Source organism: Symphodus melops (assembly GCF_947650265.1).
Source record: "Symphodus melops genome assembly, chromosome: 14".
NCBI lineage: Eukaryota > Metazoa > Chordata > Actinopteri > Labriformes > Labridae > Symphodus > Symphodus melops.
The window spans coordinates 20,836,610-20,853,771 of NC_136704.1; the positions used below are offsets into that span (position 1 = coordinate 20,836,610).

The 17,162-nt window shown below is 40.3% G+C and overlaps 1 protein-coding gene across 5 annotated transcripts in view; it reads left to right on the plus strand.

Annotated features, from left to right (window-relative positions):
* LOC306834742 (uncharacterized protein) overlaps positions 1–17,162 on the plus strand; it is a 97,745-nt gene that overhangs the window by 77,700 nt on the left and 2,883 nt on the right. For 3 of the 5 annotated variants that reach the window (XM_079360883.1, XM_079360882.1, XM_079360880.1), the window contains exons 5-42: positions 1,430–1,504; positions 2,496–2,588; positions 3,822–3,948; positions 4,334–4,377; positions 4,524–4,712; positions 4,884–4,910; positions 5,201–5,263; positions 5,550–5,621; positions 5,978–6,025; positions 6,172–6,297; positions 7,917–7,970; positions 8,422–8,457; positions 8,552–8,686; positions 9,274–9,333; positions 9,490–9,525; positions 9,731–9,775; positions 9,918–9,980; positions 10,844–10,879; positions 10,993–11,076; positions 11,264–11,329; positions 11,567–11,620; positions 11,914–11,994; positions 12,139–12,174; positions 12,304–12,357; positions 13,024–13,080; positions 13,322–13,381; positions 13,483–13,524; positions 13,940–14,026; positions 14,791–14,818; positions 14,991–15,059; positions 15,294–15,319; positions 15,416–15,514; positions 15,605–15,761; positions 15,881–15,954; positions 16,041–16,169; positions 16,305–16,352; positions 16,458–16,520; positions 16,708–16,905. In XM_079360883.1, coding sequence (XP_079217009.1) covers positions 1,430–1,504; positions 2,496–2,588; positions 3,822–3,948; positions 4,334–4,377; positions 4,524–4,712; positions 4,884–4,910; positions 5,201–5,263; positions 5,550–5,621; positions 5,978–6,025; positions 6,172–6,297; positions 7,917–7,970; positions 8,422–8,457; positions 8,552–8,686; positions 9,274–9,333; positions 9,490–9,525; positions 9,731–9,775; positions 9,918–9,980; positions 10,844–10,879; positions 10,993–11,076; positions 11,264–11,329; positions 11,567–11,620; positions 11,914–11,994; positions 12,139–12,174; positions 12,304–12,357; positions 13,024–13,080; positions 13,322–13,381; positions 13,483–13,524; positions 13,940–14,026; positions 14,791–14,818; positions 14,991–15,059; positions 15,294–15,319; positions 15,416–15,514; positions 15,605–15,761; positions 15,881–15,954; positions 16,041–16,169; positions 16,305–16,352; positions 16,458–16,520; positions 16,708–16,905 — 2,841 coding nt within the window. The remainder of the gene's footprint in view (positions 1–1,429; positions 1,505–2,495; positions 2,589–3,821; positions 3,949–4,333; positions 4,378–4,523; positions 4,713–4,883; positions 4,911–5,200; positions 5,264–5,549; positions 5,622–5,977; positions 6,026–6,171; positions 6,298–7,916; positions 7,971–8,421; positions 8,458–8,551; positions 8,687–9,273; positions 9,334–9,489; positions 9,526–9,730; positions 9,776–9,917; positions 9,981–10,843; positions 10,880–10,992; positions 11,077–11,263; positions 11,330–11,566; positions 11,621–11,913; positions 11,995–12,138; positions 12,175–12,303; positions 12,358–13,023; positions 13,081–13,321; positions 13,382–13,482; positions 13,525–13,939; positions 14,027–14,790; positions 14,819–14,990; positions 15,060–15,293; positions 15,320–15,415; positions 15,515–15,604; positions 15,762–15,880; positions 15,955–16,040; positions 16,170–16,304; positions 16,353–16,457; positions 16,521–16,707; positions 16,906–17,162) is intronic. The other 2 variants (XM_079360881.1, XM_079360884.1) reach the window with 2 other exon arrangements.

The window sequence follows — 17,162 nt, forward strand, 5'->3', positions numbered from 1 at the left end:
CCTCTCCACCTGTTGATGCTCACGCTGGTTGTCATTTTGCAGACACGGTAGCTTCAGTGTTTAGCCAGCTCTGCATCTGTCCTAAAACCTTTTCTCCTTTCTAGCCTCCCTCAATTTTCTCAAAAGCATGTCCGACATTTGTCTTAGTACAATCACGTTTCTGCTCGTTAAGCTGATTAGAAAAATGCAGAGGCTTTTTATGCCGTGTAGAATCAGAATCAGTTTACCTGGCAATGTACGGGACGTCCAAAATGGCCATGTGGGGGGTAGGTTGAAACCATCTCCCCCTTACTCATCAAAACATATACAGACCACACCACACCAACACTTTAACACAGCGTGTCTACCTAAACTCTGATGAAGAAGTACAGTCATTTTATGATTTAATTCACTAGATATCTTACATTTTGCGCCTTTAGAAATCGTTGTAAAACATTTCAGTGAACTCAGTCTTGAGTTAGCAGGGTGAGACGGTGCTTGGTGCTCTGACTCCAATGACGTTACAGAGGGGGGACTACTTCAACCCCTTGATTATGCCTCAGCGACATTGTGATTGATTTTGAAATGTCACAGCGGCGTAAATATTGCAGCTTGAAATCGCAGTCTGAAAAGGACTACTGACTATGGCCTGCTGGTGAGAAAGTCCAAAATCTAGTGGGCCTAGCTTCCCAGGCAATAAACCAGTATGCATGGTTGCAATTTTTAATAGGGAATGGGGGTTTTAAGAGATCATTTACCAGCATAACGTCAACTTGCAAACACTGGGAACATTACCAGGATTAGCCATTCCTGTCCATCTTATTCATACTCCCTAAGGAACGCGTACTGGCTTTCTGTAATAGCACCAGAATGATCCAGGGATGCTGGGAAACGCATGCAGTTAAAACAAAAATATATAAACAAAAATACAGATAAATGAAGAAACAGTCACATTTTTCTTTGCCAGTTGGAGCACTAATGTCTGTATTGTCAGATCCGATGCTGGTAAACTGTGGCCGGGTTGTGAAGTGTTGACACTGGCAGAGGTAGAGTTCCCTCTAAGTTAGTTCCTTTTGCTTTTAGTCTTTATTTGATAGGACGGTGGATGGAGTAGGAGAATGGAGAGATAGGGGTTTATGACATGCGGGATGGGAGCCACAGGTCAGAACAGTAACTGCTAGACTGTCAGCGCCCCTGAGTCACCTGTTTTAATCTGCCAGCTGGTTGTGCTTGTCCATCTGAGAGTTCATGTGAATGTGCACAGTTATCTGTGTGCTGGATAATGTGCCGGGTAATGATGGACGGAGAGAAAGATCAACTGTTATCATGCTGGTGTGTGGGAAACTCACAATATATCTGCTATAAAACGTAATTACACAGAATGAATTAAATTATCATGCTCTCTCTCTGTCACACACACACTCTCTCTCTCTCTCTCTCCTCCCTCCAGGGCTCCATCCAGCAGCTGGTGCTCAAGTCTGATCCCACGGCCCCAGATGACCAGTGCGAGGAGGACGATCCCTATGTGAGTGGGCCGGTTGCACACATTTTTCCAGTCAGAACATGGAAGTATTCCTCCCTCTAGCGGTGCAAAAAGTGTACTACATAAGCTTAAGTATGTGCGTAGCACTTCATTCACAGTGCTTGGTCCTTTTCTATTGCTACAAATATAGTGAAATTTTAACAACGATGTGCTCCCAATGGTTTTGAGAAATCCATTTAATCCAGTGGCACGAAACACAGGTCCACTTAGGACTGTGAGGCAGTTTTTTCATCTAACAGAAGTGTCAAAAACATAGGTAGGAAACCCTGCGTTTATTTCTGCCTTCATTCTAAAAATTAGAATGAGTGCAAACTGGTGAGCTGATTTCTCTTGATTTTCTTTTTTTTTTTTAAGTTTTATTTTACGAACAAATTTGGTCACAGCTCAGTTATTTATTTACATTTTTGAGCTGCAGTCACTGCATTGTCCCAAAACGACCATTATATAAAAAGATCAAGAGGGTGGCTATATCTCTTTCAAATGAAGACATAAGTCATTGAGCCACTTCTTTAACCAGTGCACTGTAAAGACTGGACCTGGGTCTCATATGTCAGAACAACCTCAACCTGAAAGTACTGCTTGTGTGTACAACACAAAGTAGTCCAGTCATCGCTAAATATCAACTCTCTGCATAAATATGTGTTTACATTTATGTCGTCTTGATCATCCATAATCCTTCTCCTCAGATCTGCTCTGGCATTTTTTCCTGTCATTAATTGACTCTGATATCTGGCATTTTTTAGAGCTAAAGTTGGGCTATAAACATCATTATCAGTGCCATGACAGAAAGTGTGGGAAAAAAAACAAACACTTTGTACTCAATAGTTTCTTTTATTAAATGGGCGTAACTGCATCTTTGGCAACCTTCCTCCTTTGGCTGTCTAATTGCGCAGCTTGGAGGGAGCTTTTAATCATCTCTGTCTCTGTTTATCTTCTGACTCTGTTTGCCTCGGCTCTCTCGATTTGCCTCCAGGCGTCTGGATTTGGAAGTGGCGATGATGCTTATGAAGACATGGAGGGACGACATGAAGTGAAGAAGATTGTGGAGGAGAGAGAGTATACCATGGTGTGTATATCTGCATAAATAAATAAATATATATATATATATATACACACACACATTTATATATATACACACACACACACACATATGCTCTTACTCACACAAGCATACAGACCACCACACTTTATCCCTCAGTCCTCGGTTCACATTCAGCTGGGTTGGACTTGGACCAAAGAAAACAGCTCTTATCCTTACAGGCATGCTGGAGACTGGAACATGGTGATATGAGCAGCTCCCTGCCAGCTCTGTGCTTTCTGAAAAGAAAATGAAAAATTAGGGACAACAGTCGAGGGGCAGAGGTGAAAATAGCGTGAAATTATTTTTATTTTGTTTTTTAGAAGGCGCTGACCAGCAGGGGGAGCTTTCCATCATCCAGCGGAGGCTGCAGAATGACAAATCTCTAATGAACAACTACTTCTGACTTTAAATCAATATTAGAGCTTTTATAGTTTCATTTGTTTAAGAATTGAGAAAAAAACACAAACTATCAAGAGCAATCTCATCTTCATTGGTCAGCGAAGCTGCGTCCGATTTGAATACTTTAGTTTAGAGGCAATCAGAAAGACTCTGTCAGGAGGTATCCAACAGATTTGCTTCACTTCTTGATGCTACCTGATTTATCCTGAGTGCTTTGTCAGCCAATATACGGCCTGTACTGATCTAGTTAAATGACATATAACTCTGCTGAAGGAAAGGAGGTGTATTGATGTTTAATTGCTCATCATTTGTAGATCATTCATAAACAGGGAAGCAAAACAATCACTCCAGATGTTCTCATGAAATATAATGCAGAAATAATGTTGATGTTCTGCAGCAGAGTGCGTCAGCTCGGTGCAATGTGAGGAATGTGTGTCTTTCTATCACTGCACTTGGCTCTGCTCTGAGAGAACACATTTCCTGCCATCTGTGGCAAACACTCACTTTGCTGCTTTATCTGGTTTTTCTGGCTCTTGAGACAAAAAGCTGTTGATGCAAATCAAAAAGTTAAAATATCACAATTACAGAATATTTGACATCAAAACATGCTGAATGAAAACAACTAAGCCCGAGACATAAATGTGTAAATGTTTTCCAGTGAGGTTGTGTATCGAGGATCATCTGATAATCTGTCGTTATTTACATTATAGTGAGAAAATAAAAGTATTTCCCACAGATGGTGAAATATTGCAGAAGAAATTAAATCATCCTTCTACTTCCTTTTTCAATGAGGTGACTGTGATTATGTCATTGTTTTAGCCCCTCCCAGAGCTGGACCCCACCTACAGCTCCCCTGTCCGAGCCCCGCCCACTGAGATGTCACAGTTTGATGATGAAGATATTGAGGAGACTTCTGGAGAGGAGGCAGAGATGACCACAGTAAGAGGTAAAAAAAAAAAAGATCAATTAAAATCTAAAAAAAGGGAAGAAAAATGGCAGTGATCCAATCGCTTTGTCACACACACTTCATTTTACTGTTTATCTAAAAGACGGAGAAGTGACGCCATAAGCGATAGCTGCTCCTCCTTTTGGTTAATCCTCAAACTGACCAGCAGATGGTGCTAGAAACGTCAGTCTGTCTACTGTACGGAAGCCATCTCTTTCTCTTTTTTCCTTTGTTCCTTTCATAACCCTTAATATTGTCGGGGTTTTTTAAGTTACTTTTTTTGTTAGCTTCCACCTTCTGTATAAAAAATACATGTGTCATCTTTTTAATCTAAAAACTGAATTTTTGATTTACTCATTTTACTCACTTTTTTTGTCCATCACAGTAAAATCATTTCAGACAGAACATTCAGCCTCCATCAATGACACTGTAAGTGGTATTTTTTCAATTAAAAGGAAATTTCAAAACGTAAATATATGCAATATTTAGCTCAATATACTCACTTTGAGAATGTGAACGTTGATGAATGAATAAACTGATTCATATTATTAAGTCAAAGAGTGTTGACCCTTAAGTCCCTGCAGGTGTCTCGAGGACAGAAAGGGGAGCGAGGTGAACCAGGTCCAGCTGGTCCCGCTGGACCTCCCGGCCCTCCAGGACAAGGCTCAGGAGACAGTCGGGGAGGGGAACCTGGACCCCGGGGTCCACAAGGACCACAGGGAAATCCAGGTACCCCTGGACATCCTGGGAAAGATGGACAGCCTGTGAGATTTTTCAACCTTGTTTGCATTAATATTCAGATTTTCCCACATTTTACCTGTGCTGTCTCTAAAAATATCTAATTAGAGCGCATCCTGTTGTTAAACTCAGTCCTACATCTGAAGGATAAATGGATGGATGATGGATTGTTTCTCTATTTTTTCTTTTTTCTCCAGGGAAGCAAAGGAGAAACTGGAAATGCTGTAAGTAAAGTCTTTGCTGTCGTGTAGATTTATAGTTTTGTTCATGTGGAGGTTGTTTTTTCTTCTCTCTGGAGAAAACTGAAGCAGGAAATAAACCCACATGCCGATCTAGAAAACTGTACTTTATATTTGAATTTATATTTTATACGTATTTACAGACTGGGGTCACACATCTGATCAAAGACAAAGTTTTTGTTTGGTCTTATTGCTGCTTTCAGTCTTGAGCACTGGGCAGTCTTACATTTACTCTGGTGTATTATTGAGCACAGCTGTAACTTTACTTTTCAAAGGGGGAGACTGGGATTCCAGGATTTCCAGGATTACAGGGAGAGCCTGGTCCAAAGGGAGAAAAGGTAAACACAAGTTGGATTTGTTACCAGGACACCTATCACATGTAATTTCTGATTCATGAAGACATGGCTAACATGTTGTTTGATAGGGAGCTAATGTTTTTTTTGGAGCCCATTTGCCTTTTTTTAAATAGGACACAGCTGTAGAGAGACGGTTTGAGCCCTCTGTCTCTGCGATGAGGACTGCATGTGTAGTGTGGCATAACTGCAAGGCTATTTGGCCCCCACTTATGTTTAAACTCTAAATGTTTAAAAAATAAAATAAACATCTGTCTGTTGTCACCCTTAGGGTGATTCTGGTGTTGGTCTTCCAGGTCCTCCTGGACCTCCAGGTCCTCCAAGCAAGTCTTCCAGGTTCCTGGTAGGTTTTTGTTCTTTGAATGACCTTATACTAGATGTCTCACTCCTAGAACTCAGCTAAGAAAAATGTAAAACAAGTAGTATAAAACACTTCTTAAAATGTCTTGTTCATAGGTCTGAGCTGAAAGAAAAATGATACCTTTGTGAATTCTCAACTTAGTCTCAGCATGATCTGAACCATAAAGAACACCAAACGTCTAACTTTAAAATGTATAATGGTTTTCTTCACATTAAGCTTCATGTTTCAGCTTCATATAAACATAAAGCTTCAAACACTCTTTAAGCTTTTATATAGCTCAGATAGAAGACATTAACCAAAAATGACTGAATCTACTGGTAATGTGGTGTGTTTATTAGGAGGGCTCAGGATTCGGAGACTTTGACAGTGATGCCGAGATTATGAGGGTAAGTGTTTTCTCTCTCTGGAGCAAGGTTTTGACAACACAGGACATTCACTTACATTGGACCATAAGTTAGACAGGTAATTCTAAGATACTGTCTACTTTTTTTTCTAATTTGTCTGACTATAATATTCCGCGTGGTTTCATCAGGGGCCTCCAGGACTTCCAGGACCTCCAGGGCCTCCTGGAAACCCATCTGGGGACTTCTTTCCTGGACCACCTGGGGCTCCTGGGAAAGACGGGAAGGATGGACAGTGGGGTGAACCTGGACTGCCTGTGAGCCAATCACTATTTCTGTCTTCCCTCCTATGTTTAATTTCACTATATATTCACATGGAGGCTTTTTTCTCTGATCCTTTACCCCCGGGTGCAAAGCTCAAACGCTGCAAATCTTTCAAACATTGTCTGGAATCTGAAAAACTGTGTTAACATTCAAGTTACTCGTAAGCATTCAGACACTTCAAAGCTTACACCACTGTTAAAAAGTGAAACAGGACAGGTTTAAAATCTTTGAAAATGGCAATATTAGCTAGCTAAGGGTAACTTTGCTAATTAGAAAGCATATATGTTATCCAGCCAAGGATAATGTTAACAAGCCAACAGTTTTAGCCATATGTATGTTGGTTTGCTGTTATGATAGCTAGTAAAAGATGGCATAGCTTGTTTACGAGCAAAAATAATATTGCTCAGAAAATGATTACACAAACTAGTGTTTGTTACAACTATCTTTTGGTAAGGATAATGCTATTTAGCTAACAGTAATGTTAGCTAAGTTATTTTATGAGTTCAGTAGGCTGTTTAATGCTCATTTTTAGCAATATTTTGGCTAACACTAAGTTTAGCTTTAACTATAGAGATCCCATATCTTATCACATATCTTGTTTAACCTTAAAAATCACTTGAAGTTCCTCCTGATTTTTCTTAGCTGTTGTCTTTTTAGTTGCTGGTCAATTCAGAAGGGAATTTGGGAGATTCATGCTACAGGATTTAGCTTTGAACATCTCAATGAGCACTTTATTTTTTTTAAATGCGGGGACATCAGAGAAAAACAGCCTCCTTGTGAGCTGTTAGAACACAAGAATAAATCGACGACAACATTTAAGAATTGGTTAATTTATTCTTCAATATAAAACCAGAGATTCATGCATCTCTGACTAAACTTCTTTTTACAGGTGATTGAGGAGTGGTTTATTAGCTCTGGCTCTGGCTCTGGTTCTGGTTCTGGTTCAGGTTCAGGGTCTGGGTCTGGCTCTGGTTCTGATTCAGGGTCTGGCTCTGGTTTTGGTTCAGGGTCTGGTCAGGTATTAACAATTGGTCCCAGTGTATTCATGGGACCGAAAAGGCAGTATTTCCCCCAACTTTATTTTGAACCCATGTTCTTCAACTGCTTTTCCAGCCTTTGCTTGCAACATTGCAACATGAAATATATTAAACGCATTGTGTGTGTGGTTTCAAAGAGAATGTCTCTAGTTGGGAACAGTGTGTATTCATTTAGGAAATAATGTCTGTGTAAGTATGTGCCTGTTATGCAGGTAACACAATTTCAGACAATTATATCCTGAAAGCCCTTTGGCAGAATCTTCTGTTCCAGCTTCAGAACATGGTCAGCTGCAGCATCTGTTGGGGAAATGTGTCTTTTTGTCTTTGAAATGTCAGAAGCTTTCTAATAACTTATAGTATGAATGGATATAATACTCAGGTTTACAGCCACTTCCTGGATTATCTTCAGTTTCCGAGAGCCTAAGTGGAGCTTTTTTCTCACTTCCATTTGGCTTGCATAGGCTAACTGTGTAGTGAAAGTACAGATTATTTATACTTGTGTAGCTACAGTAGATGCATTAAAACGATATATGTGCCTCTATCTTACATGTTAAAGGTTTGTTATCCCTCTTCAGGGTGTTGATGGAAGAGATGGAGATCCCGGGCCTGCTGGGAAGGAAGGAGACAAGGTAAGGCTAAGAGTAGTCCAGATGTATTTCTGGTAAAGACAGAAAAAAAACATCAGAGTCAGAACAGACTATGTTAAATCCATTTGTCTAAATATAATTACACTTTTATTCTTTGAAAATATTGAATTTCTGTCACAACTGTTGAATCGGAAAATGGATTTTCTAATTATGGGCGCAGGATATCAGGATTACAGCTTTGTGTGTTGTGTATATGAGCTCATTCAGATTTCCTCTGAGCAGGCCTCTTAGTGCTCTGTCAGTAAAACCAATTTAAAACAAGCATAATAAGCTGCTAACACACAGGGCCAAGTGTTAATGAGGCGACCCCCACAGGCTAATAAAGCTAAAGGGATGAAGTGTAAACAGGTTTGTGTTGCAAAAACTGTTTTGTGCAAAACAGAAAGCGATGTTGCTCTTCTGTCACTGTTTTAATTGGTCATGTTCTAAACAGGGACAGCCAGGTGTCACTGGACCGCCAGGACCAAAGGTAAGATCTTATAGCTTTATGTCACACTTTAACTTTATTCATTTTGTGACTCACGGTACTACTTACTGAATGAACAACATGACATGCTTTGTAGGGGGATCAAGGGCCTCCAGGGTTTCCAGGCCTATCAGGCGCAGATGGTTCAGAAGGGCCATCTGGTCCCAGGGGTCTACCCGGCCCTCCTGGGCCCCCAGGTCCCCCTGGAAAAGGCTACTCCTTTGACTTTGAGGTACAGTGTCTTTCCCCATGACGACTCAGAAACATTACCACACAAAATCAGAGAGAGGAACAACATAACAAACATCTGCAAATGTGAGAAAGACATTCACAGTAAATCAGGGAAGTAATTAAAGTAAGCAAATGAATACATAGTTCATTAGAGTAAATAAGAAAAAACTATGGAAAGAAAGTAACAAGAAAATCCTCATCATAGATCTACCAGCGTTAAGGACTCCAATCTTTTGTCAACCATAACCTGGCCTGCCTGGTTCATCCTTAAAATTGCTATTGATGAGTTAACCCACTGAAGAAAGAAAGTGTGTGGGGGCTTTCACCTTAATGCCAGCAGTACACACTGATAACCACACATAAAGATATAGCTCTATGTTTTACTGCTGACTACATTTATAAGATGATGTGCACCGGAAACCTTTGTCAACAATAAATTAAAAGTTGTTCAGAAAAGCACAGAAAATCCATATCCAATTTATTTGAATCAAGTCATTTGGACAGAATGCATTAGGATTGTTTTGGAGGCAATGACTTGTCAGGCATTTGGAGTTTGATTATTGATGACTTAATTTGTCAATTATTTAGGACTTGGAAGGATCTGGAGTGCTGAGTGGTTTAGGAGCTGTGCCCTCCAGAGGCCCTCAGGTAAAACTGCATGTGTTTATATGAAGAGCATTATGCGTAGAAATATTTAGCTTTCATACTTTTACATACCATCGATCATCATCAAGTGTAATTGTATCATTGCTTCTACTGTTATTTATGTCAGCTTGTATTCTTGTACTTGTATTTATTACACAGGGCCCTCCAGGAATCCCTGGACTTAAGGGACCAAAAGTGAGTCGGTGATATTTCAGTTTCCTTCCTTGGGCAAAAAGCTGGTTATAATGACATTATAGTGCATTTAAAATTTGTCAATTTTAAATAAAGGATTGGCATGACGAAGACGTGAAACACTATATTTTCTCAGTTTATATATTTTGAAATTCAAGTAAGGGATCATTTTTCAAACCATCTGTTTCTACTTCTTTGCTTCTCATAGGGTGAAGATGGTTTGAATGGCTTACCAGGAAGTCCTGGGCAGAAGGTGAGTTTTTTTTTTCACTCAGCATGAACCAGAAAAGCTACTGAAACATCCACCATGTCTTTTCACTTGGGTTGAAATGACACACAAGTTGTATTATTACAGTGCTTTATATAAGTGATAAATGTTTATGTTGTGTCTCTAGGGTGAGCCTGGCATCATAGGACGACCAGGGTTTCCAGGATTGGAGGGACTTAAAGGGGCAGAGGTCAGTAAATGGAATATCTGAAAATGAATGTTGAAGATTTCATTTGAAGAGTAACAGATCTGTTCTGGCACTTCAGTAAATAAAATAATTACAAATATGTTCTTAAAAGCTTATTGCTGGATTTAGAACAATTAAATTGTCTCGTTAATTTTCTTATTTCAGCTGTAATTTACCAGAAATATTCATGAGATACAAAATGTTCTTTAAAAGAGAGTCCTGGCCAATACACCAGCATTTAAGTGTCAAAAGAAAAAAATCAATGAATCAGCCATTTTCAACAACCTTTGCCATCATTTATAACACATGCATTTCTACCTTTCAATCAACAGTGACAAAGACAAAAAGATTATTATTGATTTGAAAGGTCAATACATTAGACTAAAATTCTCTCTAATCCTGTATTTGATCATGCCTATAACTTCTCTATTTCAGTCCTGCTCAGAACAGGCTGTTTCTGTGTCTGTAGCTTTAAATCAAAAGTGTCTGACCACGCCCCTCTCTGGGAGGGGATGTGGCTTGGGCTTTCAAGCAACATGCAATTGTTTACGTTAAGAAGGTGGAGTTAGAGGTCAGAACAAACACCTAGCTGTAGGAGTGTCAACCACCTGGGCAAGGGATTACTGCCCTTTGTGATGTCATGAAGGGAAAATCTTCAAACGGCCTGTTTCAGCACGCATTTTCTGAAAATTGAAGCAGGAAAAACTCAGAGAGGATGGACTTTACTAGGCCTATGAACACACATTAGTATTCAGAAAACATGATGCTGTATTTTGCATAATTTGTGACCTTTAAGGTTATCAGAGTGAAAAAAAGTGCTTATAACTGAATGTTTAACTTTGTGTCTGATCTTGGTTCTTCTACAGGGACAAAAAGGCAACAGAGGGGATCCAGGACTGAAGGTAAAACCAGCCAGTTGTGGATATGTGATGACTAAACTCACACGTGTACACAATTGACAAAACTTTTTTCAACTTCAACTAGAACATTAAAACATTTCCAAATTGTTTTCTAGGGAGAGGTGGGACGGGATGGGAAAGGCCTACCTGGCCCTCCAGGACCACCTGGACCACCAGGACCTATTATCAACCTGCAGGATGTAAGTGGTACCTGAACATAGCTTTTTTAAAGGACCACATTGGCTAAAAGTGTTATTTCTCTTTTACTTACAAACCTGCTAAGGGAGAAGAACACAATCTGTCTACCTTAATCATAAATCTGTTGTGATTGACTTGCTCTGGGAATTTGATTACACTGACAACTTCCTCATTCTTTCTCTTAACCAGCTTCTGCTGAACAATACAGATGGTGCTTTCAATTTCTCCAGGATTTATGGAGCTCAGGGAACTGCAGTGAGTATAAAACAAGAAAAACATCAATCACAAACCAGATCATGGAAACAAAAATTGTGTTTGTCTAACTATTCTCGCAGAGTATAGTCATGTGATTCTGTCAGGTTTGCAAACAGATATAAAGGAGTGCACAAACATCAATATGAAAACAATAATTCTGTTTCTAATTTTATTCCTGTCTTCATCGAGTCGTTCATTTAGCCATGGAGTAATCCTCATATTCCTCTTTGTTTGCAGGGTCAACGAGGTGACGTCGGGTTGCAAGGAGTTCAAGGAACTCTAGGACTGAAAGTATGTTGATTCAGTGTTTTTGTGCGTTCCACCCTTTCCATAGCACTTTCCATAGAAACCTCTGCCATCAGAGTGTGTGCAGGAATGGGTGAATGTGACATACAGTGTTGGAGCTCTTTGAGTGGTCAGAAGACTTAAAAAACACTGTGCAAATCCACTTCCCATTATTAACTGTTTTTATCTACACATCATTTTTGAGTTGGCAGACATTATTATAGAAGCGTAAATTGTTCACATGCACATTTCTCTGTAAACCTACATTTCGTTTAATTGTTATTAACTTGTGTTTGCAGGGTGAAAAAGGTGAGCCGGGACTTTTCATGGCAGCAGATGGAGCCATGATGTCAGGCGTGGCTGGTCCTAAAGGAAACAAGGTTCTTTCAAATTGCGAACTTTAACCACTTTTTCACACACATAAATTACAAAGAAATTAAATAACAACTTTTTTTTTGTAAAACACAGCATGACGTTTGTATTGAAGTGTTTGAATCCAATCAAAATGTGGTCTTTCTTTTTAGGGAGATGCTGGTGTAGCCGGACCTGCAGGAATTACAGTAAGCATCAATTCCAGTTCAATCAAAACATTTGCAGATCTTATTATTGCACTGACTGCTCATCTCCACTGCTGTGGGTACTCGGGAATTTAAAAAGCACTGTCATTCATCCGTTTTTGTTCCTAACAGGGGCCAGTTGGACCAACAGGACCCAAAGGAGAATTTGGTTTCCCTGGAAGACCTGTAAGCAACATAAGCTCGCCGAACTAAACGGGCAAACTGACACTGACAGCTCTTGTTAATGCTGATCTTTTAAAGCTCCTGTCAGGATGTTGGTAGTTGGTTCTAAAAAAAACCCCACTAAAATAAAATCTGATTTCTTTTTATGGCTTAAAAAAAAAAGCAAATGAGACAATCAGCAGCAAGATTGAGAGGATTGACCTTTCTATATAGTCATGTTTAATGCCGGAAACTGCTGCTGCAGGGTAGGTGTCAGATGAGACGATTTAAAGCACTCTAAAGAAACAGCCTTCTTTTTAAAAGTGTTGATCTCGTCTAAGATTCTCCCTGAGTGATACATGAGTGACTTTCAACATCCAGCAGGATTAAATTGTTTTTGTCAGAAAACATTATTTGCATTAAATAGATGAGATGTACCACATTGTCCACAGGGGGCGCTAAAATCGACACAACAAAACATCCTCACAGGAGCTGTAGATCAGTACAAAGGTGCTTGTCTTCTGAAAAAAGAAAATATTATTAACTTACAGTTCAAGTTGAATACTAATATACATCTTGTTTTTAATGTTAAATTAAAATTGTGGGAATCTTTAAAGTTTAATCTTGTCTAACTTGTGCCGTTACTCCTATTGTAGCCTTGATGCTTATAGATGATTTCTGCCTGTGTAGGGTCGTCCAGGTCAGAATGGACTAAAAGGAGAGAAAGGGGAGTCTGCTGGCCAGCCGGTGAGTCTAAAAGAACATGGAAGAAGACTACAGATGTAAAACAATAAGAGATGCTAGTCAATGCGAAGAGAATTGTAGTTCAGAGTCTGTAACTGAAATATGTGCTAATTAAAAACAGCAATATCACTCAACTTTAAGTTTAATACCATTTCTTAAGTATTTGCCCTCCTTTAGTTACTCTTTTGATTGTTTCACCCATGCTCTCTTTCTACCATTATTCTTTCCCCTGTCTGGTTTTTAGGGACTTCCTGGTCCTCCTGGTCCACCAGGCCGCCCAGGACTCTTCAGCTGCCCCAAAGGAGTAAGCACATACACACGTTTGAATCCCCTCTCCTTGCTCATCAGATGTGTTTTATTTGTCACGAGGTAACTCTCCCCCCTCTCTTCTTCTGCTTACTGAAGACAGTGTTCCCTGTACCTCCCAGACCGCACTGCAAAATGGCCGTAAGTATCTGTTCATACCGACATACAGCTGATTAATGATGTCTTAATGAAGCCTTTAACTGAGTCTTTTTTAATTATATACTCAGTAACTAACAACAGATGAACCCATACATGAACGGCATCCTCCTTCTTTGACTTGATCCTGTATGATACCCTAATTTTCCTTATGGTAGCCTGAAGGTTTAACGAAATAAAGACACATTAGCGCATGTGCTTGTTCTACCTGCCTTTAGAATCAGGGCTGCATCCTTTGTGTCTACATTAAACCTAAGCTGCCTGCACAATCCCTCTAACCACAGACTGTCTTAACTCTCTGTGTGTCTCACACACATCCCTCTCCTGCTTTCCTTCTCCGTGGGTTACAGTGCATGTTGTCTCTTTAACGCCTGGTACAAACTCACCTTTTATCACTCAGAACTGCTCGAGACTGACTCTCAGGTATTCCTGCTCGCTGCATGTCCGGTCTGGAAAGGTGAAGGCTCATTGCCAAAACAGAAATGAGGTAACCACAGAAGATCTGCATGTGTGGTTTGCATGAGGACAAAGATATTAACGGTAACAATGAGAGGGTTTCATATCTGCTCCTTAATGTTTCCTTAGATAGATCTGTGGAGAAAATAACTAAATCTGGTGATCCATTTCTCAGTGTGATCAAAGTTATTAACCCTGTGTTTAATTTATTTTTTTAATCTCTATTGGCAAGGAACATTTTGTAAATGAAAGGCTGTAATGAGACGATAAGAGAGCTGAGCCAGGTTTATAAAAACAAAAAAACGAATCACTTGTCAGATACTTTTCAGACTGTTAGTGGATGATACACTGTGGCAGGGTTCACCGTCATTAAGGCTGTCGTTGACTTTCACATTTCAAGACCTAAAAACTGCTCACCGCAAATAACCACCGACTGGCATTCATACTCCTGCCATGTTCCTTCAATAGTAGTACATAGCAGGCGGTTTGTAAAACAGCCTGTGTCTGTAGATAAGGACTCCAGTGGGCCTCTCTCTGGAGGAAACACAGAAAAAGATTCTGGAATCTCTATTCCTCGAAATTGTTCAGAACTGGGGACAAATACGAGGTGCTTTGTAGACCTCACATAGAATATCTTTCTCAGTCTATTAGAAATAGACAGCAGAGAGAGAGAGAAAAAAGAGCTTTGGTCAGACTTATCACATGGACCATTAATGTCTCATTCATCTCACTCAACCATGTCTGATCAGGCTCAAGTTTTTTGTCATCATTGTGATGTTTGTGCTTCTTTTCCAGCTTAATCCAGATGGAACCATTGCAGCAGGTAGGACAGGTCACCTGCTTTGTTTTACCCGCTTTTATCAGAACAATTCAATTCAATACCAATGAAGAAAATACTCGCAACCTACTTTAATATCGGTGGACGAATTCTAATGTCTTCATCACAAATAAAAAAGAAGGGGAAGTAATCCTCTTATTTTTTTTCTGTCGCCAAGGTAACTGTCAGACAGGAATTAAAGGAGAGAAAGGAGAGAGAGGCCTTCCTGGACTACCAGCAACACCGAGTGAGTCGAAACTTCAGAGTGAAGTGAAAGGACCGTAAAAATAATCAGTGTTTAAAAACATGGAATCATCAAATGTCTGAAAATACAGATGCGCAAGAAGAAAGAAGCTGGGTGAAATTGAAGTCACTGTTTTATCTACAGAGGGACTTTTATAATCTCACTCCTGAGAATCAACCTGTACTTAAGACTTCTTTTAATGGAGCTGTTGTAAGTCGTCTGTTTTCTCTGTTGCAGATGAGTTTCTTCCCGGGGGAGGCTGGGTGAGTCTCATATTAAAGTGCTTCTTTTAAATTTAGCTCATCCAGGCTTTTGCAATCAGGTCTTATACTTTATTTTGTCTGCGCGTGCTAATGCAGGGAGCGAGAGGAGACCAGGGCGTTAAAGGAGAGAAGGGAGACAAAGGGGATGCAGGGTTGTCTGGGCAACCAGGTATCCCAGGGAGACCAGGTCCAGTGGTGAGTCCATGAATACACAGTGTATTCTTCAGAATGAAGTGAACCAAGACTATTGATTGAGATGAATACTTCACTCACTTCTTATTACAGGGACCAAAAGGAGAATCAGTGCTCGGACCACAAGGACCCCCTGGGGTGCCAGGTTCACCGGGTGTCCCAGGCTATGGCAGACCAGGATCTGTTGGCCCTCCTGGACCACCAGGGCCTCCAGGACTGCCAGGGTCATCATCATCAAGACATGGCTCAGGTACAGTTCAGCAGTCATATGTCACCCATGTATATTTATGTTCTGGTAGCTTATTAGTTCAAACCACAAGCTTTAATGAGCCTCTTTTAAAGAAAGGTGTTGGTATCTTTTTGTTGCAGCGTTAACCTTTGCCGGCCCCCCCGGACCACAAGGACCTCCTGGACCACCTGGAGCTTCGGGCAGTGCAGCACCTGTCAGTAGACTTTTGTTTCCTAGTCATATTTTAACACTACAAACATGTGCCTGATCAAATTTTTTTTATTTTTTTTTTATTTCCAGGTGAAAACCTTTATGAGCCGTGAGAGAATGATGCAGCAAACGGTCAGAGACGCAGAGGGAACCCTGGCGTTCGTCACAGAAACAGGCTGTCTCTACCTCAAGGTTTCACAGGGTTGGAAAGAGATACAGGTACTAACAGACTGAAGCTGAAGCGCAAACAGACAGAGTGCTGTCGTGACTCTGAATATGAAGCAAACATGGAATAAAACAAATCGTCTGATTGAATTTTCTCATGTGAGACATTTCTGTTTTTTTCTCCCGTAGCTTGGCAGTCTGATCCACCTCTCTAATAACATTATCCCACAAGATGAGGTACTCCTCGTTCTTTTCACGTCTCTTTGCTCAGTTGTTGTTGAATGTTGCTCTTATATATGCATTGATTACTCTTTGAGTGTCACCTTTCCATGCTTCTTTTAGCCTCGAGCTGCGTATCAGATCCGAGGAAGCACGCTGGAGAGAGTGCGTTCGGTTACAGAGAGGGTGAGTGTCAATAAGACCGTGTTATTGAATATTGAATATTCTCGTAAAAGGGGATGCTTTTACACATATTTTATACCAAAAGCCTTGATAAAAGAAATCTAAAAGAAATCTCCTTCCATCTCCTAAACTCAGTAACCTAGCAGGGATCATGTAGGCCAATCACTGACCTGTTTCTTCTCTCTCTTAGCTCAACCTGGTGGCTCTGAATCAGCCTCACTCCGGCGACATGATGGGCTTGGACACTGCCGACCGAATGTGTTACGAACAAGCCAAGGCAATGGGTTTACCTCCAAACTACCGAGCATTCATTTCCTCCCACAGGCAAGACCTGGTCCATGTGGTCTATCCTGGTTTCAGGGAAACTCTACCAGTGACAAACCTCAGGGTGAGTCTGCTCCTTTGCTGCGTTATTAAAATGAACTCAAACTAGGAGAAACAGAGGAAGGAAGCATGCAGGAGTTTGCTGCCATTTTCTTTGTCAAATTTTCCTTTTACTTGATTTTCACATTTTTGCAACTATATTTTCTGTAGTTTTATGACGTTATGACCTTTGTATTTGAAAGCTTTAAAAAAATTTTTTGGAATGTGTCAATGGTCAAATTAACACTGAAGCATCTGTAATAAAGGATCCTTCTGGAGAAA